This window comes from Lynx rufus, unplaced genomic scaffold, assembly GCF_022079265.1.
Source record: "Lynx rufus isolate CCGP_SWC_20201006 ecotype Redwood Valley unplaced genomic scaffold, mLynRuf1.p SCAF_1, whole genome shotgun sequence".
NCBI lineage: Eukaryota > Metazoa > Chordata > Mammalia > Carnivora > Felidae > Lynx > Lynx rufus.
The window spans coordinates 116962776-116989423 of NW_025814823.1; the positions used below are offsets into that span (position 1 = coordinate 116962776).

General features: G+C 42.5%; 1 protein-coding gene across 2 annotated transcripts in view; it reads left to right on the plus strand.

Annotated features, from left to right (window-relative positions):
* LOC124516586 (protocadherin alpha-C2) overlaps positions 1 to 26338 on the plus strand; it is a 128894-nt gene extending 102556 nt beyond the window's left edge. For both annotated transcript variants that reach the window (XM_047086007.1, XM_047085999.1), the window contains one exon: positions 26028 to 26338. In XM_047086007.1, coding sequence (XP_046941963.1) covers positions 26028 to 26338 — 311 coding nt within the window. The remainder of the gene's footprint in view (positions 1 to 26027) is intronic.
* Positions 26339 to 26648: the final 310 nt, after the last annotated feature.

Sequence of the window (26648 nt, forward strand, 5' to 3'; positions counted from 1 at the left end):
CATAATAAATACATTTCTTCCTTGAAACAGAGTTCATGTGCTTCCTGAAAATATAATCCTGTGTGCACTCCACTGTATGCTCCTGGGCATACATTTTATAGGGTAGAGCGAGGAGAGAAGAGCAGCAAGAACTGTTCCCTTAGGCTATAGTTTTCTTCAAATCCCACAGATGCAGAGAAGCAGCTAATGCAGGGTCAGGAAATGGATACTCATTACAGTTCCTTAGGTTATCATTGATCCACTTAACGTGTCACTAGAGCATACAGTCTGGCCCCTGAAAACTTCATCATGAGCAACAACTTTTGAATAATGTCTTAGGAAAATGATACACTTTTATCCTTCTTTGTTTAAGAGTTTTGCATGGGACGAGAGAGTTTCCAAATTACCTTCTCTTCTAGTTTTGTCTACACACCATACTTTGTAGCTAAATTTTTAAGTGCCTTATCAGAAGGGAAATTCAGGTTTATACTGGGAAGACCCTAGTGTCTCAAAGGACCAAGGAAGGAGTGGGGAGGAGGAAGTCACAAGCTACCTGTAGTCTGAGAGCTCTGTGGCAAAGTAGAAGTGGAGGGTGAGAGTCTACGCTTCATTCTGGGGGAAAGATGTCTTGGATTGTTTGGAATTGCTTGGAGCTCCTCCCTCAGAGGTGTTTGGACAAGAAGGACCTGCTTATAATCAGAAGTGAGGGCAGAGGAGAAGTAATGGCTTGTAATTACTTTAAGCTTTGCGGTTCCAGCAAGCGTTGCCTTAAGCCTCACTGATTCTAGTAAACTAGAAACGAGAGCCTGTCCCTAGCAATAGCAAGGGTCTTTAATGACAAGTGTTTTCAGAGAAACTCAGCCCAGATTCCGAAAGGACTTGAAAAGTTCATTTTCACAGAGGCAGTCAACTTTGAATTGAGAAGGCCATTGCCTAATCTGGAGAAACATATTCAGGTCAAGCACTGGCTACAGCCTTGGGGCCTCTAGGAAAGGGTCACTAGAGAGTTCATTGCCAAGAGACCTGGACTTGAGCATGTGGACTGGAGAAGAGCCTCTTCTGCCTCTGCACTTAGAGTTTATTATCCAGAGTCGAAAAAAAGAGAGGAAGCAGAGATCAATGTCATTCTACTCTCATCTCAAAGAGACCAAGAGTTTCCTCAGCAGTAGTCCTGCCTGGAATGGTCTACTGCCAGAGAGGTGGGTAGGTGAAGAATGGGAAAAGGCAGTCCTGAGCATGGCAGTAACAAAAGAAATAAAGGAAAAAAGGAGTACCCTTGAAACTCATATAACACTGTATGTGAGCTATACTGGAATTAAAATAAAAACTTAATAAATCTTTTTAAAAAAGGATGTTTGTGGGGCAGCTGGGTGGCTCAGTTGGTTGAGCGTCTGACTTTGGCTCCGGTCACAATCTCACAGTTTGTGAGTTCGAGCCCTGCGTTGGGCTCCGTACTGACAGCTTAGAGCCTGGAACCTGCTTCTGTGTCTCCCTCTCTCTCTCTGCTCTTCCCCCACTCATTCTCTGTCTCTTTCTCATTGAAAAATAAATAAACATTAAAAAAAAAATTAAAAAACAAAAGGATGTTTGTACCAGTATGGAAATAAGATATTGAGAGCTTTGTAGAAGTAATTCTCACAGGTGTAACTTTAGAAAGTTGGGGTACAAAAAGTAACTTTTAGGAACCAAATTTTTATCTATAAGAAAACAACGATGATAAAAAGCTTATTGTTACTAGAGTGTGGCTCTTGACTGCTGAGTCCCAAATAGTGTACTGGGCCTCTAGATTACAGCTGCCAGTGAATGTAATAAACAACAAACAAACTTTAAAAATGAAGAAAGTCTGAACAAACAAGTTTGTTGTTAATGGTCCCAGAAAGTCTGGCAGTTTGTGCTTCCTTCCAACATTGGACCAATCCAGTGTCCAGAGTTGTTGCTCTGGGCAGTATCATGGGCCAAGCTGAGTAGCAAGGTGACATTTCCCAAGTCTTCTCTTTTATGTTTTTTGACTCTGAACTACAGATACTATCTTACCCAAAAATGCATGTGTCACATCTCTGTTCTCATAATCATCTAGGGTGACTCAAAGGTCTGTAGCAAGGCTAGAAGCCTCAGTCTGTAGGTATGATTTACATTAGACGCACACTAAGCTTCATGTCAGAGAGTTTTGGGCGGAAAAGAGTATTACCATGTATGTAAACAGCCCTGAGGTGGACACTTTTGAGCCTGTGAGATTGGTTCTGTGTTTGATGATGAGCCATGGAATACAGAAACCTATTAGCAAGGAAGTATGTGTGTTGATGAGAGGGTCTTTGTTGTTGAAGCTTCAAAGTCTTTAAATCCTGTTCTGTTGCTCCCTGTTGTTGTACAAATAGCCTTTTAGAACAAGAGAAAGGAAGGCTTAATAGTAGTTATTATTTAGTGAAACTGTGGTAAGTACTTTACATGCATTGCATACTTAAGCAAGAGAGAAACTGTTATTCCCATGTTTTAGATAATGAACTTGAGACTCATAGGAATTAAGTGAGTTCCATACATTCATACATGTAGTGTTTTTTTGCTCCCTATTATCCCAGTCAAGCAAGGTGTCTAGCACATAGTGGGGCTTAATATTTGTTGACTCATTAATGAATACAATGGCAAAGGCAATATTTGAACCTGTGTCTGTCTGCTGCTGAATGCTGTGCACTTAATTAACACACTACTGATTCTTTGTCCCATATGCCAGCTGAAGGGAATAGTTTGGTAACTTGGAGAGGTATATTCATTGTCTGAGTTCTAGGCTGACTGTAGGGTCTGTATTAGTTTCTGATTACTATTATAACAAGTTACCACAAACTTCATGGCTTCAAGCAATGCAAATTTATTATCATACAGTTATGGAGGTCACAAGTTTTACTAGGCTAAAATCAAGGCGGATTCCTGTTACTATATAACAAGTATCCACTTTCCTTCAGTTTCCAATAGTATGTGCCTCATTTGCATTAGAGCTATCACTAACAACACTTTTAATGTCCCTATTTGTACTAACATTCTGTTCATGACAATTTATTTTTTTTTATTTTTATTTTTTTTAATTTTTGGGACAGAGAGAGACAGAGCATGAATGGGGGAGGGGCAGAGAGAGAGGGAGACACAGAATCGGAAACAGGCTCCAGGCTCTGAGCCATCAGCCCAGAGCCCGACGCGGGGCTCGAACTCCCGGACCGCGAGATCGTGACCTGGCTGAAGTCGGACGCTTAACCGACTGCGCCACCCAGGCGCCCCTGTTCATGACAATTTAGGTATTCCCTAAGATGATGATATGTTTTCTGTAACATGCTACTCACTTCTTTCGGAGTCCTCTCTAACAGAGTCTTAGTATCTACTTTTCTGCTAGCAGTCTGTTCAAGGGAAGCTAGGCTTCTCAGAATTCTTCCAATCTCTGACCATTGCCCAATTCCAAAGCCACTTCAGGATTCTTAGTTATTTGTAACAGCAGAACCCCACTTTCAGGTACCAAAATCTGTATTCATTTCCCAAGGCTGCTGTACCAAATTACCACATACTAGGTGGTTTAAGCCAATACAGTTTTATTATCTCATGGTTCTGGAAGTCAGAAGTCCAAAATGGGTTTCACTGCACTACAATCAAGATGTCAGCAGGGCTTCACTACTTCTGGAGGCTCTATGAGAGGATCTCTTCCCTTGCCTTTACCAGCTTTTAGAGGCTGCCTGCATTTCTGGGCTCCTGGCGCCTTCATCTTCAAAGCCAACAAAATAGCATCTGCAAATCTCTGTCTGACTCTTGACTTTCCTCCCCCTCTCTTTGCCTTATAAGGACTCTTGTGATTACATTGGGCCTACCTGGATAATCCAGGATAATCTTGCTATCTTAGCATCCTCAGTTTAATCACATTTGCAAAGTCCCTCTTGTCATGTAACATATAACATATTCACTGGTTTCAGGAATTAGGATATAAGCATCTTTGGGGGACCATTATCTGCAGAGCTGTCTGTGTGCATCTGTGTGTTGTAAACTTCAGTAGAGGCAAAGGTAAAATAAGGTGCATCTTAGGACCGTGAAGAGGTTGTAGTCAGTGTTGACTAGACTTTAAACGCCTTTGAAAGCTATTATTAACTGTCAGAACTTTGGTGGAGACTAATTAACCACCTTCCTTTCCCTCCAAGTCTTAAATAATTAAGAATAGATGCAGGGAGCCAACTGAGGGACCAAAGTTCAGAATCAGACTTGTAATTGGTAAAGATGGTCTGGAGAATATGACAGGACCTCCACCTCCTACGTACAAGGGAAGAAAATCAAGAATGGCAGACCTCTGCCTTTGTGAGGAGGGGGAACTGTCCTGGTTTAATTACCAAACAGAGCTAGAGCAGAGTGAAAAAGAGTTAGAGGAGAGGTATATCATGAAAAAACAGTGTCTGTTAGTGCTAATTTAACCTAATCAAAAACAATGATCCCTTTGAAAAATGACTTATGATAATCTCCCCAATTAGACAAGCAACTTTTCTTTCCTGGGAAGAGTAAGTATGGAAATGGAGCCAAAGGTGAGAGCCCCCTTCCTAACCCATTCCCCGAGGATGGAAGTATTGGTTGCTGGGTGTCTCTTTTCTGTGGGCAGAGGTGGAAATGTGGAGACAGAAGGTAGATGGTACATTGTTATATTAAAGACTAAGATATATTGTTCTGTCCCAGGCTTAAGAGTATTTTCCCAAGAATTAGAAAGCAGTCAGGAGAAGACAGAACTCCTTGGATCACCACAATCTGGAAAGAGTCAATTAAATGACATGATAGCCAGTGGAAAAGTCACTGTCCCCAGGGTGATGTCAGGAGATAGGGACAATGCATATTGCCTGCTCTGTGTATGCATCTAGAATCTGTGTCTAGGTGAAAGCAGATTAAAACATATATCCGGGACTGCCTTGAAGAAGAAAGTAGAGCCTGATTGGTGTGTATGTGTGTGTCGGGGGTTGTGGGCAGTGTGGGGGAGGAGATACTTCAGACAGCATTCACTTGCTTTTCCTGAATGTGACGTCCTACCTGCGGCAGGGGCAGGGGTCACAGTGGTTGCAGGCCAAGTCTATGGATACATAGAATGCAGGATTTGTTTTTTTTTTTAGGAGCATTTTGCGTAACAGACCTATTCTCATACTAGCTACCTCCTTGAGATCCTAACAGGCTAGGCACCTCCAAAGTCTAGAGCCTCTCAGCACCCTCAGCAGCTCTCACCAGAGACCAGATCACCTCCCATGACTCTGACAGTGAATAGGCATTTGACCCATGGCAGAACCTTCTTGGAGGCCAACATCCCCCATAGGCTCCTTGTGTCACCAAGATGTTAATCCAACTGTTGTCCCTGCAGTCTGCAGTCAGCGGGGTTGTGTTTAGTCAACCAGAAGTGCCACATAAGTTTCCCCCTATTAAACCAAGTATAAATTGATTCTAAATATTTGCTTTGGGGAAATTTCTTTGGGAAGAATGAGCTGTCTCTAAATCTAGGGATTTAGAGATATACATTAGCTTCTTTTGTCTTTTCACTCAGGGTTGCAACCCTGCGTTCTAACCCTTTAAATGGGGGTAATTTGAAGAGCACTAGGAAGATGCTCACAAAACCCACCTCACAGGCAGGTTCCTAGAATTCCACCATCAACCACCACCACCAGCATTCTCATTTAAAATCCTTATTCATTCGGGGCATCTGGGTGACTCAGTAGGTTAAGCGTCTGACCCTTGGTTTCCGTTCAGGTCATGATCTCACAGTTCATGAGTTTGAGCCCCACGTTGGACTCTGTGCTGACAGCATGGGGCTTGCTTGGGATTTTGTTTCCCTCTCTCTTTTCCCCTCCCCTGCTTACTCTCTCTCTCTGTCTCTATCAAAAATAAATAAATTAAAAAAGTAAACTGTTAAAAAAATCTTCTAAAAAAAAAGAAAAAGACTAAAATCCTTATTCATTAAATCTCTCTCTCTCTCTCTCTCTCTCTCTCTCTCTCTCTCTCTCTCTCTCACACACACACACACACACACACACACACACACACACACAAGTGAAGTATTGGAGTATTTTATCCAAGCGTAGGCTTTAATATAGAATTTGTTTGGAACCTTTTATATAGTCATTAAACAAACATTAAGCACCCACTTAAAGTCAGTCTCTAGTCCAGGTGATGCCAGAATAATATTAACACAGTCCTGTCCTCGGAATTTAGTGGGGGAAGATAGAAATGTAAGGAAATAAGATGGAAATATTACAGTGTCCTGTGATAAGGACCATAATAGCACCATGCACAGGTAGGGCCAATGAGGGGGAAGGAAGCTGGGACAAACCACCAGAGCATGTCAGTCCAGAGTGGTATCCAGAGTCGTCTATCTATATTGTAATCAGTACAAACTCCATGTAAATGTGGTAAGCTGGCCCCCCCTTCCTGAGAGGGCGCAGACCCTCCCTCAGTAACCATGAATACTGAATGTTGTGGGAGCCCAGAACATCGAATTGGGGACCATCTCAGAGATTGTGACATTTAATACTGGGTATTGAAGGCTGGTATGTAGGATGTTGGGAGAGAATTCTGGACAATGTAAAAAACACCAAAAATCAGAAGTCCATAATCTTGGTGAATAGAATAAGTACACTTGATGGATGGAAGGGATAGAAAACTGTTGGGAAATGAGATCCGAAAGACAGGAGTTAGATTTTGTAGAGCCTTCAAAATCCTGCTAAAGAACTTGAAGTTTCCTTTGTTGGCAGTGGTGAGCCACCAGGTTGGTTTGTTGGTTGGTTGGTTTTTAAGAAAGGAGGCTCTAGGGGTGCCTGGGTGGCTCAGTTGGCTAAGTGTCTGACTCTTGATTTTGGCTCAGGTCATGGTCTCACTGTTCCTGAGTTTGAGCCCTGTGTTGGGCTCTGCAATGGTGGTGCAGAGCTTGCTTGGAATTCCCTCTCTCTCCCTCTCTCTGCCCCTCCCCCACTCTCACTGTCTCTTTCTCTATTTCAAAAACGAAAAAATAAAAAAAAAATTTAAAGAAAGAAAGGAGGCTCTGTTGAACCCCCTTACCTCTGCTGAATCTTCAAAAATATTCCTATATCAAGACAAGCTCATGATCTATTAACTTTACTGGTTTTTTCTACTTAAACCAAGAATTGGAAACTTTGAAAATTGCATATAGTTAACATACAGTGTTATATTAGTTTCAGGTGTATATATAATTCAGCAATCTATATATTATTCAGCATCATGATAAGTGTACTCTTAATCCCCATCATGTATTTATCCCATCCCCCTACCTACCTCCCCTCTGGTAACCATCAGTTTGTTCTCTATTTTTAAGAGTCTGTTTTTTGCTTTGTTTCTTTTTCTTTCTTCGTTTGTTTTGTTTCTTAAATTCCACATATGAGTGGAAGCATGTTATTACTCTTTCTCTGACTGTCTTCTTTTTTTTAATGTGTATTTATTTTTGAGACAGAGACAGAGCATGAACGGGGGAGGATCAGAGAGAGAGGGAGACCCAGAATCTGAAGCAGGCTCCAGGCTCTGAGCTGTCAGCACAGAGCCTGATGCAGGGCTCGAACTCACGGGCTGCGAGATCATGACCTGAGCTGAAGTCAGACACTTAACCGACTAAGCCACCCAGGCACCCCATGACTGTCTTATTTCATGTAGCATTATGCCTTCTAGATCCATCCATGTTGTTGCACGTGGCAAGATGTCATTCTTTTTTTATGACTGGGTAATATTCCATTGTAGATATATACCACATATTCTTTTATCTTATTTTTTTACATCTTCTTTATCCGTTCATCTATCACTAGATACTTGGGCTGCTTCCGTAATTTGGCTACTATAAATCACACTGCAGTAAACATAGGGACACATATGTCTTTTTGAATTAGTGTTTTGTATTATTTGGGTACATACCCAGTGGTAGAATTATTGGATCAAATTGTAATTCTATTTTTAATTTTTTGAGGAACTTCCATACTGTTTTCCATGGTGGCTGCACCAGTTTGCATTCCTACCAACAGTGCACAAGGGTTCCTTTTTCTCATATCCTTGTCCACACTTGTTATTTCTTGTTGTTTTTGATTTTAGCCATTCTGACAGATATGAAATGATATCTCATTATGGTTTGATTTGCATTTCCCTGATGATGAGTGATGGTGAGCATCTTTTCATGTGTCTGTTGGCCATCTGGTTGTCTTCTTTGGAGAAATGTCTGCTCATGTCTTCTGCCCATTTTTCAATTGGATTATTTGTTTTGGGGGGGTGTTGAGTTGTATAAATTCTTTATATATTTTGGATACTAACCCTCTATCAGATGTCATTTGCAAATATCTTCTTCCATACAGTAGGTTGCCTTTTAGTTTTGTTAGTTGTTTCCTTTGCTGTGCAGAAGTTTTTTATTTTGATGTAGTCCCAATAGTTTATTTTTGCTTTTGTTCCCCTTGTCTCAGGAGACAGATCTAGAAAAATGTTGCTATGGCTGATGTCTGAAAAATTACTACCTGTGCTCTCTTCTAGAATTTTTATGGCTTCAGGTCTCCATTTAGGTTCTTAATCCATTTTGAGTTTTTTTTTTTTTTTAACGTTTATTTATTTTTGAGACAGAGAGAGACAGAGCATGAACGGGGAGGGGCAGAGAGAAAGGAAGACACAGAATCGGAAGCAGGCTCCAGGCTCTGAGCCATCAGCCCAGAGCCCGACACGGGGCTCAAACTACGGACCGCGAGATCGTGACCTGAGCTGAAGCCAGACGCTTAACCGACTGAGCCACCCAGGCGCCCCATTTTGAGTTTATTTTTATATGCGGTGTAAGAAAGTGGTCCAGTTTCATTCTTTTGCATGTTCCTTTCAGGTTTTTCCAACATCGTTGGAAAGGAGCTGGTATTTTTCCCCATTGCATATTCTTGCCTCTTTTGTCAAAGATTAATTAACCGTATAATCGTGGGTTTATTTCTGGGCTCTCTGTTTTGTTCCATTGATCTGTGTGTCTCTTTTTGTGTCAGTACCATACTGTTTTGATTACTGCATCTTTGTGTAGTATATCTTAAAATCTGGGATGGTGGTACCTCCAGTTTTGTTCTTTTTTTTTTTTTTTTCAAGATTGATTTGACTATTTGGGGTCTTTTGTGGTTCCATACAAATTTAGGATTACTTGTTCTAGTTCTGTGAAGAATACTGCTGGTATTTTGATAGGGATTGCATTAAATCTGTAGATTGCTTTGGGTATTATGGACATTTTAACAATATTTGTTCTTCTAGTCCATGAGCATGTAATATCTTACTACTGGCCTTGGAAATGTTCTTAGCTAATTCTGGTGGACTTGATCTAATCTTATCTGAGAAAATGTGGAGAGTGAAGGCCATATTTGTTTAAATTTTGTGTTGGTTTGCTTCTTAAGGGAGGCAGCATAGCATTGCACAGTGCCTTGGGTCCCTATTGTACCACTCAGTCATTGTGTCTCAGATTTATTAGTGTGCAAAAGAGGAAAGACTGTTGGCTGCTATAAGGATGAAATGAGAGTACATGCAGAATGCTTAGTGTAGTGCTTAACTCATGGTAAGCATTCAAAAATATAATCATTTACTCAATTTAATATTCCTGGCACTTAGCACAATGCCCGGCACACAGTAAATAGGATTCAAATTGGTTTTGTTAAGGGACACCTGGGGGGCTCAGTTGGTTGAGCATCCGACTCTTGATTTCAGCTCAGGGCTCAGGTTATGACCTCATGGTCATGGGATTGAGCCCCGTGTTGGGCTCCATGCTGAACGTGGAGCCTTGTTGGGATTCTCTCTCTCTCTCTCTCTCTCTCTGCCCCTCCCCTGTGCATGCTTTCTCACTCTCTCTTTCAAAATAAATAAATAAACATTAAAAAGAAATGGTTTTGCTAAATTAAATGAAATGGTATAGAATAGAAGTGCAAAGTGGGGGATAGTGGTGGTGGAGTGGGTTTTCCCCCGATGACACTCATTCTCTTGCGCTCCTTCTACTGCAGTGTTCTGACGGCACCTCCATTTTATACCCTCGGTGCAGGGAGATCACTGCTTGTCTAGAAATGGTTGCTCAAGGCTGAGAAGTGACACAGCAACACAGAGCCTGGGATTGCTGCCAAATTTTAAGAAGCACAGATTGCGACAAAGTGAGGGGGAAGGGTAGCGACGAAAAGTTTGAAAACCCAACCAACCCGGAAGCAGTTTTACTGTTGGGTGAAATGATTATCTCTCACAGGTGGACAGGCAGCGTGGAAACTCTAGAAAGAGTCCCTGTCAAGCTGTGGTGCTGAAGTGGGGACCCAGCACTGGGCTCTTGGGTCCAGACAAGGCTGCTTCATGGGGCCTTGCACTTAGAAGGGCCTCTTGGTTTAATATTATGCTGTTGCCATCTCAAAGTACTTAATAATTTTTTATGGGCCCTGCAAATCATGTAGCTGGTCCTGGGTCCAGACTATCTGGGACAGTGATGTTTTGTCTCAGCTAGTTTTTGAATTTACAGCTGATTAAGTAGTGGCTGGGCTAGTCATCTTTTTAATCTCTCTCTCTCTTTCTCTCTCTCTCTCTGATTTAACTGTAAAAGAACAAAGATTATGACAAATTAAATCTGTACAAAAGCAAAATAAAATGATTAGTACCTTACCTCTATCTCCGGTCACGCTCCCACGAAGTAACCTCTACCAATAGTTTAGTGTGTATCCCCCAGATTTTTTATAAATATAAAGTTCAAAGTACTGTATTATAAAATAACATGTAATTATATTGTTGATATGGATATGAAACAATACAACATCATTTGCATGAAAATATTCAAGTGTCCCTGAATCCCACTCCCCTTCAGTGAGGCAACCACTGTTAACAGTTTTGTGTATATCTTCCAAATATTTTTTGAGGTTAATAGACTTTATTTTTTATAGCAGCTTTAGGTTCACGGTAAAACTGAGCAGAAGGTACAGAGGAGTTCCTATGTAGCCCTGTCCCCACACCCGCACAGCCTTACCCACTATTGAGATCCAGCACCAGAGTGGTCCATTTGTTACAATCGACAAATCTACATTGACATGCACTATTGCCCAAAGTCCATAGTTTACTCTAGGCTTCCAAATATTTTTCAAAATAATTTTTTTTTATTTGAGAGAGAGAGGGAGAGAGCATACACACATGAGTGGGGAAGGGGCAGAGAGAGAGAATCTTAAGCAGGCTCCATGCTCAGAGCCAAGCCTGAATCAGGGCTCATTCCCATCACCCCAGGATCACCATCTGAGCCAAAATCAAAAGTCGGATGCTCAACTGACTGAGCCACCCAGGTATCCCCAAAATAACTTTTAATCACATAATTGATACATGAATTTTTTTAAGATTTTATTTTTAAGTAATCTCTACACCCAACGTGGGGCTCACTCACAACTCTGAGATCAAGAGTCGCATGCTCTACCATTTGAGCCAGCCAGGCACCCCTGAATGTTTTTGGCTTAATAAAAAAGAAGTAGGTTTTCAAAAAGCAAAATGAGATGTTATATGTATTAGTATACAGCTTTTTTTTTAAATAAACATCTTTCCAAATCAGTACATATAGACTCACCTCATTTTTCTTTAATAAGGACATATTGTGCCGTATGCCCATATTATTATTTATTTATCCAGCTTCCTGTTGGTATCTATGTTTTTTAAACCATGCAATGGATATTCTTATACATAAATCTTATGTATCTTATGTTTCCAGAAGTGGGATTACTGGTTTATAGGGTATGAACATACCAAATTGGCATGCTCTTATCTAGGGTTGGACTGCATTTGTTACACATTTCCCTCTGACCCCACCCCTAGCCAGTACTATGTATCACTTAAGTTAGCCATCCCACCAAGGGACTTAGCCCTCAGGCTTGAGAATTCCTGGAGCAGAGATAATGAGAGAATTTATTTGTGAATGATAATAGTAATAGCTTACCTGTATTGAGCACTTAAACCATGTTTTGTTTACTTAAGCCAGGTACTGTTCTAAGCACTTTACATGTATTATCTATCTCTTCCTGTGTATAACCACCCCCAGAGAAGAGTCTTTTGTAAATGTTTATTTTTATTTTTGAGCAAGAGACAGAGTGTGAGCGGGGTAGGGGCAGATAGAGAGGGAGACACAGAATCTGAAGCAGGCTCCAGGCTCTGAGCTGTCAGCACAGAACTGGACTGAACCCACGAACTGTGAGATCATGACCTGAGCCAAAGTGGGACGCTTAATTGACTGAGCTACCCAGACGCCCCTGTTATTATCCCCATTTTAATGCTTAGGAAACTGAGGCACCTAGGGTTAGGAAAGGTCACATATCTATCTAGTTAATTGGGGGGTACAAGATCTGAAACAGGGCTCACTGACTTCTGAGCTAGTGCTCTTAACCTCTGCACACACTGTCTCTAGAGAGTTTAATGCCATCTTTATGCCATAGTTTCTCTATCTTGTTTATTCCTTATGTAACTGGGTCACAGAGGTGCAAGAGCACGTGGCTCTGGGGCATCCCAGACAGACCAGGTTCAGCCGGTCGCCACTGACAGAATCCAAAAGCAGGGAGAAGAGTGGTGGTGAAACAAGACAGGAATTTAGTTCAGTGAGGCTGACACCAGGAAGACAGTGTGCCAGTGTCTCAAAGACTGCCTCCAGAGTGCTGAGAAGACTTCCAGGTTTATATAGGGAAAATGTGGGGCAAAGGTGGGTGGGTACAAGTGCTGGGCAGTAAAGGTTGGGTCGATCACTGTCTTGGGGTCAATCATGCAGAATCTTGCTGGAGTCAGGGCAGTAGTAGTTAATGCTTGAGGGGCAGTTTCACTTCCTGTCCTGGAAGGCTTTGCCTGCTGGGAAAGATATGCTGGAAAGAAGAACTCAATTAGTTAGAAAGTACAGACTGAGGTCACAGTGGAGGTAGTTGAAATCCCCTTTCACTTAAAACAATATTGTATTTATTCATTTATTTGTCTTTTTCTTCAGTTTAACTCTTGGAGGGCAGGGTACCTGCCCTAATATTATTCATATCTCTGTCCCTAATTCCTAGCACAATGTCTAGTTTATTGTACATAATAAATAAATTTAGTTGCCTCTTGGAGGTGGCTACTATATCCATGTTACCTGTGAAAAAACCACAAGTCTGCTTCACCCAAGTAGTGTAGTAGAAAATAGTAGAACGCAGAATGCCAGAACTGCGATTTGAACCTGTCTTTTTAAAAAAAAGTTTTTTAGGGGCACCTGGGTGGCTCAGTTGGTTGAGCATCTGACTTTGACTCAGGTCATGATCTGATGCTCGTGGGTTCGAGCTCCATGTTGGGCTCTGTGCTGATAGCTCAGAGCCTGGAGCCTGCTTCAGATTCTGTCTCCCTCTCTCTCTGCCCCTCTCCCACTCTGTCTCTCTCTCTCTTAAAATAAACATAATAATAAAAAAAATTTTTATGTTTATTTATTTTTGAGGGAGAGAGAGAGAGACAGAGCATGAGTTGGAGGAGGGGCAGAGAGAGAGAAGGAGACAGAATCCAAATCAGGCTCCAGATTCTGAGCTGTCAGCACCAAGCCTGACATGGGGCCCAAACTCCTCTGCCATGAGATCATGACCTGAGCTGCAGTCGGACGCTTAACCGACTGAGCTACCCAGGCACTCCCTCAAGTCTTTTCCAACTTCATCCATAGTGGGGTCCCACCGTGACTAAGGTGCATCCTTCCTGCCTGCTTCAGAGGGCTCTAGAGAATGGCTCTCTACCTAGCAACCAGTCCTAGGATGGAAAACTTCACAGCTAGACTTCTTTAATGATCCCTGGGAGTGGCAGAGCCAGATGGGAGGAGGGCCCCTGGAAAGGAGAGTTCCTGGAATTACTGCATCCAGGAATAAATTGTTGGGGGGTAGGGTGGGCAGGGAGTCAGGTTCCTCAGAGGAACACTACATTGTAATAATACCAATCCTCTATTTCGGTTTCTGCGTGACAGGCATTGTTCTATGTGATTTACGAGCACTATGTCCTTTTAGTGCTCACAGTTCCATTAGATGGATATTGTTATCTGTTTTACATATGAAAGAATGCAGGCTGAGAGGCCAAGCGACTTGCTCTAGGTTACACAACAAATAGGTGATAAAGCTGAGATTGCAGCTCAAATGTTTGTGTCCCCCAAACCTTCATTTTCAGCATTCTGCTAGCCCTAGGTTATAACAGCTTGGCTGAGGCTGGGGGCATTGTAAGAAGGCTCTAAGGGGAAATTGCCCTCCCTGGACTCCAGCAACCAGGAATAAGGTACAGAAAACCATGCAGCTTGAGCCCTGCTAGGTTAGGGGGTCATGGAAAGAAATATTATTGATTTTTTTGGCTTACTTCGGAGAGCTTGGAAGATTTGAAACCAGCCATTCCAGTTTCTGAATCTGTGTTCACAGCACATGATGTCTTTATACTCTTAACCTAGAAATGGTAGAGTTATTTTGGGCACAAAGCAAGAGCTGTGGCTTTAAAAATATGCCACTGTATTTATCTCTTCCGCTCCAAAATTACTGAAAATTAGCCCAGCTGTGGCCTGAGGCAACAAATAGCCACAAAATCTCCTTCCAGATCACGCAGCCACTGCCCCCCTCAACCCCCCAAGCAGGCGGTTCACCCAGGAGTGGCACTCTCTGGGGAGTGGATTCTGACCAGCCTGCCTGGCTTCATACTCACATCATCCCCTCCCTGCCACTCTAGGGGTCAGACTGCTAGGCCTGTGAGTGAGCTCAACTCTGTCTCCTCCCTCATCCCCAAGGCTTCACAGAAATAAAATAATAATAACAAATCAATTATTGAGCTGGGGAGTCCGAGCCAAAAGAATTTTTCAGTTTTATTACCAAATCCCTGTGTGATTCAGGGCAAAAGACCTTGCTGTAATTAAGCCTTCAGTTCCTTACCTATAGAATGGAAAATTTTTTTTTTTTTTTCAAAGTAGGCTCCCTGTCCAGCACGGGGCCCAATGTGGGGCTTGAACCCACAACCCTGAGATCAAGACCTGAGCTGAGATCAAGAGTTAGACGCTCCACTGAGCCACCCAGGCACCCCGGAAATCCTTTTTTATAACAATTATTTTTTATAATTATTACTTATTATAGGGAATATATGTGTGTGTCTGTATGTATATACATATAAATGCAAATGCAAAATGCTTTATAAAATGCTTGACCTTTAATAAGCAATTTATCAGTATTCCCTAAGTGACTGAATCTTCTGCTCCTCTGATCTTACTAACAAGTAAAATGTAATGAGTTTTTACTTTGTGTCATGTACTGTTTTATATTCCATAAGGATAATTACATTTAATCCTGCAAAAACCCTATGAAGTGCTATTATCTCCTTTACACATGAAAACTGAGATACTAAATGATTTGCTAGACATCACATAATATATACGCTGTAGCCATATTTAAACCTACTATTCTGATTATAGAGCCTAAGGTCCTAACAGAGAACACGCAGTGTATTTTTACATTGTCTTGTTTCCTCGGAAAATTCTTTCCACTGACTTTTGAAGGCCTAGGAAGTGGTGGAGAAATGGTGGAAATGCTAGCCCAGGTGGTTGGAGCTTTCTCCCTCTCTCTCTGATCCTGAACAGGATTTGGGTTGCAGACTGCGGTTCTCCTGTGTTTTGTGGGCTGTAATTACTCCGATTAACATTGCCCAATTCATAAAGGCTGAGTGAGCGAGAGGAGGCGGAGCTTGTTCGGGCAGCCCACAGCCCCACAGATGGTAGGATGGGGGTGGGGTAGAGCTAGGGATGCTTTACAGCCAGGTCTTTCAGCAGGTTTGATGGCGGATGGTTTTTGCCTTTTGGTCAGACTGAGCGTGTATGATTCTACAATCTGCTAGGTTCTGCTAAAACACACACACACACACACACACACACACACACACACACACACGAGAGACAGATGAAATGGTTGCTTAAGACGGTGCAAACAAAATCGGAGCTGCTTGAGGCTGTAGTGGCAGGCTCCGGTGGGGAGAGGAGTCAAGGAAGGGGGAGAAGTGGGGTGTCCCTGCGCAGAAAGCCTGCATGTTCACCTGCAAACCCAGAATCTGCAGAACCTTCTGTGCTGTGACTTTTCCCTGGGCAGCCAGAAGTAGCAGCGGCAGCCCCAGCCAGAGAATGAGCAATCCAGGGGAGCTGTCTGGCTGGGCCGGAAATGGCTGTAATCATTTAATAGCTTTTGCTGGCTGCACTGACCTAGCGGAGTGGGCGGTAGGCAGGCTGCAGAGTGCTGTCTGGAAAGATAGCCCGGGCTTTAATCAAAATGATGGGTTTTCTGGAGGCTCTTTATTAACCTTAGGACTAAATCCCAAAGATGGCAACAAAGGGATGAATGGGGTGGTAAGGGGAGGGCTGAAACCTGCAGAATGGGCTGTGATTTTCCTGAGCTTGTCACTGCTGCATCCATGCCCCGCCCCCAGCCTCTGTTCTTCTTTCAGCTGATTCTAGTTTAGGGGTTCCTGCCTGCATCTCTGTCTCTCAAATGGTGGCAAAACAAATCTACCAAAGTAATCGCTACATTTGTATAATGCTTCAGGGTTTTTCAAAGGGCCTTCAGGTACAGCTCAGCATGTGGTGGAGTTAAGACTGCCTAGGTTCCATCCGGTCCTAGGCTCTTCCACTAAGTAACTGGGAGATCATTGATCCTTAGTCTCTTCTTTATAAAACAGACATACCTATAAAAGAGACATGGATATTGGCAATATTTACTTCGTCTGGTTCTTGTGAGGAGCAGAAATTATATTGCACACAGGTCTGCTTAGCCTGTGCCACGCACATAGGAAGAGTACAGAAAATGTTAAATACATCCAGAATCCTGTGGTGTAGACAGCAAGGTGATCATCTCCATTTTATGGATGAGAAAACTGTTTCAGAAATACTTATGCAAATTGCCCAGGACTTTGTATTATGAATGATAGAGGTCAGGGCAAGCTCTCAAGTTCAGAAGAGCAAAAAGCAAGGTGAACAGAGGAAAAGAGAATTCGACCCCCCCTACCCCCCCCCCAGCATACTCCAGCCTGTGACCCTCCAAGAGCTTTCCTCAAAGTACTATCCTTGGTCAAAATGACTTGGTGTTATTCTGTTGGGGAAAATTAATGTAAATCAGAAAAATCTCTTCTGGCCTCAGCTGACTGCCCAGAGCAGTTCAGAATAGGGTTGGGGGTGAGTTCACAAGGCTGGCATTTGCTGCACTCTGTTCAGGACCTTCCCCACCATGTGCTTTGGCAAACCCACTCATTCCCAGTCCCTGAGGCCAAACTCTGGCCACAGTTCCTTTATAAAACAGTAAAGTTGGATGTTGCCAAAAAAGACCCTGGGCAGTGCCTGAGAGAACTGTCTAAGGTGGCTTTATAGGATTAAATGAAGTAGCTAGCTACCTTCAGAGGACAGGGGTTTTGTTGTTGCTGTGTTGTTTTTTGTTTTTGTTTTTGGTGCAAAAAGGTGATTTTATTAAAGTATGGGGACAGGACCTGTGGGCAGAAAAAGCTGCCAGCAGTTTTTTTTTTTTTTTTAAGTTTATTTATTTGTTTTGAGAGAGAGAGAAAAAGTGTGAGTGGGGGAGGGGCAAAGAGAGAATCCCAGGCAGGTTCTGCGCTATCAGTACAGAACCCAAAGCCCAATTCGGGGCTTGAACTCACAAACCATTAGATCCTGTGGTGTAGACAGGAAGGTGATCATCGTGACTTGATGTGAAGTCAAATGCTTAACCAACTGAGCCACCCAGTTACCCCAGAGGGCAGCTTTTTAAGTTGGAGATCTTTATGCATTTTAAAAAATATATATGTTGTTCTGACTTTTAAATGTATTCCTACATGTGGTGGAGAAATCAGCCAATACCAAAAAAAGGGGAGGAGGCAAAACCATTTACTGTAATTATGATTATATTCTATTAAAGCTTTTATTTATTTATTTTTTTAATGTTTATTTATTTTTGAGAGAGAGACAGACAGAGCGTTAGTGGTGGAGGGGCAGAGAGAGAGGGAGACACAGAATCCAAAGCAGGCTCCAGGCCCTGAGCTGTCAGCACAGAGCCTAATGTGGGGCTTGAACTCACAAACTGTGAGATCATGACCTGAGCTGAAGTCAGACGTTTAACCGACTGAACCACCCAGGTGCCCCTCTATTAAAGCTTTTAAATCCCATTGGCTTGTAATCTGAATGTCAGGGAAGGACTCTGCCTAAGGATCCAGACCCCCACCTGCTTGGTATATACCTGAAATCCCCTTTCTAGGCTCTGATAGAGTCTTAAAGTTTATTTATTTTTTATTTATTTTGAGAGTGAGAGATGCTGGGTGTTGGGGGATGGGCAGAGAGAATCCCAAGCAGGCTTCACACTGTCAGTGCAGAGCCCAATGCTGTGCTTGAACTCACCAACTGTGAGATCATGACCTGAGCCAAAATCGGGAGTCGGAAACTTGACTGAGCCACCCAGGTGCCCCTCCCCCCATAGAGTCTTGACTTGTTAGTCTTGGCCTTGCCAGTGAGCTAGGTTCCCTAGGACAAGAGGGGAGGGACTTGTGGGAAGTCACAGGAGGGGGAAAAGGAAAAGAGGAAACATTCCCTGGATTGACTATTTGCTGGTACTGGCCCTGGTGTCTCTTCCTTTCTCATCTTCTTTAAAGGGGAGTATTTCCTTGATCCTGCCCCCAAAGTCACAGCATTTTATAGGTGAATATGGCCAAGGAGCTTTAGTGCTCGGTCAAGAGGGACTCAAGATTAGGAGGTCAGTAAGTGTTGTTCGTCAGATTCTGAAGCTCTTATTTCACCTGAATGAGCCCTCAGAGATGTTTGCTTACACATGAACCAGAACAGGTTAGTCACAATCGTCTGTAAGGGACTCTAGAAACCAGATTTCCTTCTGCTCTGCAGAAGCTGGATATGAGGAAGATGCACTGGAATGGATCTCTGATCGCTTCTTGGAGTTAAGGCTGAGTCAGACCAACCAAGACTCCCCACAAAGGCCGAGAAGCTCAGTGACATGTAAAAGAAACTCATTAACTCTTAGCAGTCCTGCTGTGAGGGGCTCCCTTGTCCAACAGACCTAGCCTTTAATGTCCTTTAATTCTGCAAGATAAAGACATCTCTGAGCTCTGCATCTCCAGATGACAGTCCTGAGGCCTCATGCAGAGTCCTGGCTGTGGTTGGGAAAAATTTCCATCCTGGGCTATGTGAGAGACCCCAGAGTGGTATTGAAACCCAGTTTTCCTAGATGACAAATCCCGGCTTTTAAACACCTGCCTTGCTTTTGTCTCCATCTCTCAAGGACCGGGTCTGTATGTTAAAGGTAAACAGGCAGCTTCTGGCTGAGCTCAGTTGCAGATTTATCTCTGATGGCTAAAGAAATTAGTCTTAGTCTCAGAGAAAAAGCATCCGTGGCCCCCGTGTCCACAGAGCAGTAAAGTTCACTCTGCCAGGGGAAGCATGTTGTAGGGAAAGAGATTTGGGGGAGAGATGAAAGTTCCTTGCTTCTTTTCCCTACTGCCTGCTGGTACTTGAGCTAAATTTGCAATATATTCTTAACCTGCCTTCCTAGCCCCAAGAGCTGTGCCATATATAGTTGCCCATATGTGGTTCAATTTATTGGGCTCTTACGTTGTGCTGGCGATCAGGCTTAGCACTTTACACACATCACTTCACTGTCTTTAGGGACAAGCAGCAGTGAGTGCAGTCAGTGGAGGGCTGTTGGATCTGTTGGGGGGCCTGCTGCTTCTCCTACCAGTCCTTGAATTCACCCACCCAGCAAGTATTTATTTAAACCCCTGTTATGGGCCAGGAATTGTGCTAGACTCTGCTTAGGTAGTGGTGAATGAAGCAGATACCTTTTCTGCCTCTCTGGATGTTACAGTGACAGATGGAGGTGAAGGACATTGCTGCTTGGCCGGGAGGGTCATAGAACACCTCAGTGAGGGGGTTACATTTGAGCACAGACTTGAAGAATGAGGAGTCCTGCTAAGAATAGAGGGGAGATCATTCTAGGCAAAAGGAAACTGTGTGCATACAGGCCTTGAGGCAAAAACAATCCCAAGAGGAGTCTGAGGACCCAAAAGAAGGCCTGTGTGGCCAGAGGCTAGTGGTGAGAGGGAGTCTTGGAGATGAGATTGGAGAATAAAAAATATCAGATTATTGAAGGGCCTTATATACCATGTTAGGGAGTTTGATTTTTATTATTTTGTTAAGGCAGTAGAAAGCCTCTGAATAATTTTAAGCAGAGGAGTGATGTAATCTGCTTTCTATTTTTAAAGAATTTTTACTGTATGTATGCTATATTTCAGTTTTTAAAAAAGGGAGAAAAACTTAAGGAGTAAAGATGACTCTGGCTCCTGGGTGGAGGGCTAGAGAGAAGCAAAAGTCAAAGCAGGCTGGACAAGGAAGAGCCTGTTGCTATAATTCACATTCAAGGTAATGGTGCCCTGAAAAAAAGGTAGTGACAGTTCATATGGAGAGAAAAGGACAAAGTCAAGGTATATTTAGGAGGCAGGAATGACAGATCTTGATATACGTTAAGTGGAGAATGGAGAATAGGGAAAAAAATGGAAGTTTCTGGCTTGAGCATTAAGGTGAATGGAATGCCATTTATTGAGACTGGAGAGATTTAGAAAGGAATAGATGAGAGGAATCAAGAGTTCTTTCTGCTTGAGATGTCCCATGAGACTTTCAAGAATAGATATAGGATGGGCATTTGGAGACATGAGATTGGAGCACAGAGGGATACAGTCTCTAAATATAAATCTATATCTCATCAGCATATTTGGACGGTACATATACTGATGGACATGGCTGAGACCTCGAAAGGAGTGAAGAGAAAGAAGAAGGTACAGTGCCAAAAGAGGAGAATGGTTTGATAAGGAACTCATAAAAACAAGTGTCTCCCAAAGCGGCAGACAGATGCCCCTGAGAGGTTCACTACAGTGCAGACTAAAATGTGACCACTGGCTTTGGCAATAACGTGATTAGTGAGCTTGACATGAGCAGTGTTAGAGAAGTAGTGTCTAAGAATGCCAAATGAGAGGAGATAGGTAAGTGACAGGTCGGGAGATGGAAATGGCAGATGTAGAGAATCTGAAACTGCAATCAAATGTAAATGGTTTATCTTGCAGAATTTTTCAGGATTCCACCCCAGGAGCAGTGTCAGATACATGCATGCTACTGTGATGTCAAATGGTTTCAGTGTCGTGGCCGCTGGGATTACTTTACACAGAAAGACCATTACTCTTCCTCTCTAGATCTGACCTCTACTCTTCTAGAAGTCATCCATATCCTTTATCATGTATCTTCCAGCTAGATTCTTGGGGAGGTCTTGCATTGAAAACCCCTGTGGATACATCATAATTTCCCCCTACCCAGGGCAAATTTCATCTCTCCTCTGGAATCTCCTTTGACTTTCTCAAGTATAATTAATTTTTTCCTCTGGAATCCCATAACACTTCTTGTGTACCTTGGTCATTGCATTTATCCAGTTGCCTTATAATTGCTTGAGTGTCTGTCTCAACTAGACTCTGAGCACACTGAGGGAGGGGACTGGGTTTGGAAAGTAAGGTTGGCTCCCAGTGCTTTACCCAAACAGGACTATATTTACAACAGGATTCCATTCTTCCATACTAGGTAGCATCCCTCTATACCCACACATCTTTCCATCTCTTCTCTGCTTCATCCCATCACCCCTCAAGGTTATTGTGATACAGTTAGGATCAAATAGTTGGTTCCACTAATTCATCTTTTGTTTTGGACAAAGTAGGTGTCAAAATACATTTGTAGCCAAAGTTTTCTGTAATCACACACTAATTTGCTGCTGCTTATGCTGCAGCTGCTGCTGCTTCCTTCCCCCCCCACCCAACCTCCTCCTTCTTCCTCCCCCTATCTCCCTGCCTCCCCCCGCCACCTTCTTCCATCATGTACCTCTGGTTTAGGTTTTTCTCCCATTACCTGAAGACAATTAAAGTATTTTGAGTATAATTGCAGACAAAGGTTCTGAAATCCTTTGGCGGTTCTTAGTTTGGGGGAGTCAGGGGACGGGGGTGTTGTCCAGGTACCACAGAATCTACTTATGTCTACAGCTGCCTTTTATGTTACCATCATTATTGAGACCTCCATTTAAAAAATTCTAACAGAGAACTCAGGAGACCCCAGAGGTCCTTAGAACTGTTCTGAGAAAACAGTAGTGTCTACCCAAAATGAGATTCAAGTATTTCAGTTTGTGATTACAATAACAAATGCCCAGGGCTTCTTTCATTGTAGAAAGAGTACAAAAAGTTAATTAACAGCACTAATTGTTCCAGGGAATGCCCTGTTTACAATAGCTCTTACAACCTCAGGACTTTTGGTTCTTTGTTTCTTTTTATGAAAAAGATTCTCTTTAATAATATTTTTTTTTCTTTTTACTGAGGTATAGACATATAACATTATATTAGTTTCAGGTATACAATATAATGATTTGATAGTTGTATACATTATAAAATGATCACCACATTAAGTCTAATTGACATCTGTCACTATAGTTACAAAAGAATTTTGTTTGTGTGTATGTATGTGTGATGAGAACTTACAGATCTCTCTTGGCAGCTTTCAAGTAAGCAGTATCATCACCCAGGTGATTAAGAGTCCGACTCTTGATCTCAGCTCAGGTCATAGTTTCAGGGTTGTGAGTTCAAGCCCTGCATTGGGCTCTGCACTCTCAGTGGGGAGCCTGCTTGGGATTTTCTCTCCCACTCTCTCTGTGCCTCCCCTACTTGCGCATGCTCTCTCTCAAAATAAATAAATAAAGAAGTTAAAAAAAAGAAAATAATTGGGGTGCCTGGGTGGCTCAGTCAGTTAAGCATCCAACTTTGGCTCAGGTCATCATCTCATGGTTTATGAGTTTGAGCCCCGCATCAGGCTCTACACTGTCGGCACAGAATTTTAAAAAAAGAAAGGAAGGAAGGAAGAAAGGGAGAAAGGAAGAAAAGAGATGCTTTTTTAAAAACAAACAAACAGGGGCGCCTGGGTGGCGCAGTCGGTTAAGCGTCCGACTTCAGCCAGGTCATGATCTCACGGCCCGTGAGTTCGAGCCCCGCGTCAGGCTCTGGGCTGATGGCTCAGAGCCTGGAGCCTGTTTCGGATTCTGTGTCTCCCTCTCTCTCTGCCCCTCCCCCATTCATGCTCTGTCTCTCTCTGTCCCAAAAATAAATAAACGTTGAAAAAAAAAATTAAAAAAAATAAAAAAAATAAAAATAAAAACAAACAAACAAACCCAGAAACAATCATCACCATGCTGTATGTTAACATCCCAGTGACTTACTTATTTATAACTGGAAGTTTGTACCTTTTGACCACCTTCACCCATTTCACACATACCTGTCCCCTTCCTGCCACTGGCTACCACTAATTTGTTCTCTGTCTCTATGAGCTTGGCTTTTTGTTTTTGGTTTTGTTACTGTTGTTTTTTAGATTCCACACATAAGTGAGATCATACATTATTTGTCTTTCTCTTTCTGACTTATGTTGCTTAGAATAATGCCCTGAAATTTCATCCATGTTGTTGCAAACGGCAAGATTTCATTCTTCTTATGGCTGAATAATACTCCATTATATATATTGTCAAACATAAATAAAACCGCCAGTTATTTTACCAACAAAATGAGTTTATTAGGGAATAGCAGAGGAATGCAATTTGGACAAATTGTGGTAAACCACAGGCAAGTCCTAAGAGACTAAGGAAAGGTCACCTCTTACTAGGTTTTAGGAGGAAATTGGGGAGGGTTGTTTTGATCAAAATTCTTTAGAAAAGAACAAGAGTCTGAGATCCGTGGTGGTTTCTGTTTGGCTTCAGGTGGTGGTTATTGTGTTGTTGCTGGGGCAGGGAGAGATTGTCCTTTCTTTGTCTTACAAGCAGGTGATAAAAGTCCTGTGTGAAAAGTATCGTTGTCAAGATAAGAGTTACCTTCCTTCTTCTTGTTGGTAGTGCGGGCTTCCAGGAGTGGTATGTGTGCGAGAGATCCCCCTTCCAGGCTTCCTGACTCCATTATTTTTTTTTTTTAAAGTAAGCTCTACTTGCAACATAGAGCTTGAACTCACCACCTAGAGATCGAGAGAGTCACATGCTCATGGATTAAGCCAGCCAGGTGCCCATCCTGACTCCATTAAATGAGGTTTTCTTTACTCATTTTTACAATACATGCCACATTTTCTTTATCCATTTTTCCATCTACAGACACCTAGGTTGTTTCCATATCTTGGCTATTGTAAATAACGCCACAGTGAACACAGGAGTGCACATATCTTTTCAAGTTCGTGTTTTCATTTTCTATGGATCAATACCCAGAATTACTAGATTGTATGGTATTTCTATTTTTAATTTTTTGAGGAACCTCCGTACTGTTTTCCATAGTGGCTGCACCAGTTTACATTCCCACCGACAGTGCTCACAGGTTGCCTGTTCTCCACGTCCTCGCCAGCACTTGTTATTTCTTGTCTTTTTGACGATAGCCATTCTGACAAGTGGGAAATGATATCTCGCTGTGGTCTTGATTTGCCTCTCCCTGATGATTAGTGATAACTGGGCAACTTTTCATGTACCTTTTGGCCATCTGTATGTCTTCTTTTTAAAAAAGCCTATTCAAATCTTCTGCCTGTTTTGAAAATCAGAGGGTATATTCTTTTGCTGTTGAGTTGAATGAATTCTTTATACATTTTGGATATTAACCACTTATCAGATATATGATTTACAAGTATTTTCTCCCATGCAGTAGGTTACCTTTTCATCTTGTTGATGGTTTAGTTTGTTGGGCAGCAGCTTTTTAGTTTGACGTAGTGTAGTTTGTTTATTTTGCTTTTATGGCTTTTGCTTTTGGTGTCAGATTCACAAAGACTCACGTCAAGGAGCTTACTGCCTATGATTTCTTTGAGGAGTTTTATGCTTTCAGGTCTTATGTTCAAGTCTTTAATCCGTTTTGAGTTTATTTCTGTGCGTGGTGTAAGACAGGGGTCCGGTTTCATTCTTTTGCACATAGACATCCAGTTTTCCCAAAACCATTTCCTAAAGAGAATGTCCCCTCCCCACTGTATATTCTTGCCTCCTCTGTGGTAAACTAATTGACATATATGCATGGGTTTACGTCAGGGTCCTCTATTCTGTTTCAATATCTAAGTGTCTGTTTTTATGCCAATACTATACTGTTTGATGACTATAGCTTTGTAATATAGCTTGAAATCAGAAAGCATGATGTCTCCAGCTTTGTTCTTCCTTCTCAAGATTGCTTTGGCTGTTGGGGCGCCTGGGTGGCTCAGTCATTTGAGTGTCCGACTTCGGCTCAGGTCATGATCTCACCATTAGTGGGTTCATGCCCCACGTCAGGCTCTGTGCTGACAGCTCAGAGCCTGGAGCCTGCTTCGGATTCTGTGTCTCCCTCTCTCTCTCTCTGCCCCTCCCCCACTCATGCCCTCCCTCTCTCTCTCTCTCTCCCTCAAAAATGAATAAACATTACAAGAAATTTTTTTAAAGATTGCTTTGGCTATTTAGGGTCTTTTGTGGTTCTGTACAAATTTTAAGATTTTCTCTTTCTGTGAAAAATACCATTGGAAATTTGGTAAGGATTGCATTGACTCTATAGTAATATTAATTCTTCCAACCCCTGAGCACAGAATATCTTCCCATTTATTTGTGTCATTTCTTCAGTTTTTTCCATAAACATGTTAGAGTTTAGAGTACAGGTCTTTCACCTCCTTGATTAAATTTATTCCTAGTTCTTTTATTGCCTGTTCTGCTTTAACCCAGTACATTTTCCATCCCATTCCCAGGCAAAATAATCACGACCACATTCTTTAGGAAATTCTGCACAAAGAACCAAAAATATGTCCCTAGAAAATTAGACTTCCAGACCCCTGGTGAGAAAATCTGCCTTCCTGATTGTTTCCGAACACTGACCTTGCCCTCAGGCTCAAAGAAATAACCCCTCATTTCTTGGGGGGCGGGGGAGCCAGGGTTGTCTGTGCAGCTTCCCCTGTATTCTCCCCACTAGCGTGACCTGGAAGGCGTGTGTTGACTCTCACTGACTTGGGATGTTTTGTCTTTCAGAACCAGAGGCAGGAGAAGTGTCCCCTCCAGTGGGTGCTGGTGTCAACAGCAACAGCTGGACCTTTAAATACGGACCAGGCAACCCCAAACAATCTGGTCCCGGTGAGTTGCCAGACAAATTCATTATCCCAGGATCTCCTGCAATCATCTCCATCCGGCAGGAGCCTACTAACAGCCAAATTGACAAAAGTGACTTCATAACCTTCGGCAAAAAGGAGGAGACCAAGAAAAAGAAGAAAAAGAAGAAGGGTAACAAGACCCAGGAAAAAAAAGAGAAAGGGAACAGCACGACTGACAACAGTGACCAGTGAGGTCATCTCATGGAAACAAGCCACTTAGCCAGTTTTTGTAATAATGGCAAATCTCTCCCATGTAGCAACTCCCCACTCCCTTCTCCTATCTCCATGAGCCCTCTCTTATAGACCTCAGAAATCTGCAGAAAGTTCCCTGTGTCTGTGTAGATCACATTTAAGAGGTTTTGTCTTAAAAGCTTTACTAAGTCTGGTGTTAACTCTTTCTCTCCACTCTGGCTTGTTTTCAGAACCTAAAAAGCAGACCCAAGTTTCCTTTCTCCTCCGCCGCAAAGGAGAAGCTTCCCAGCCCCGCCAGTGAGAGGTTGGA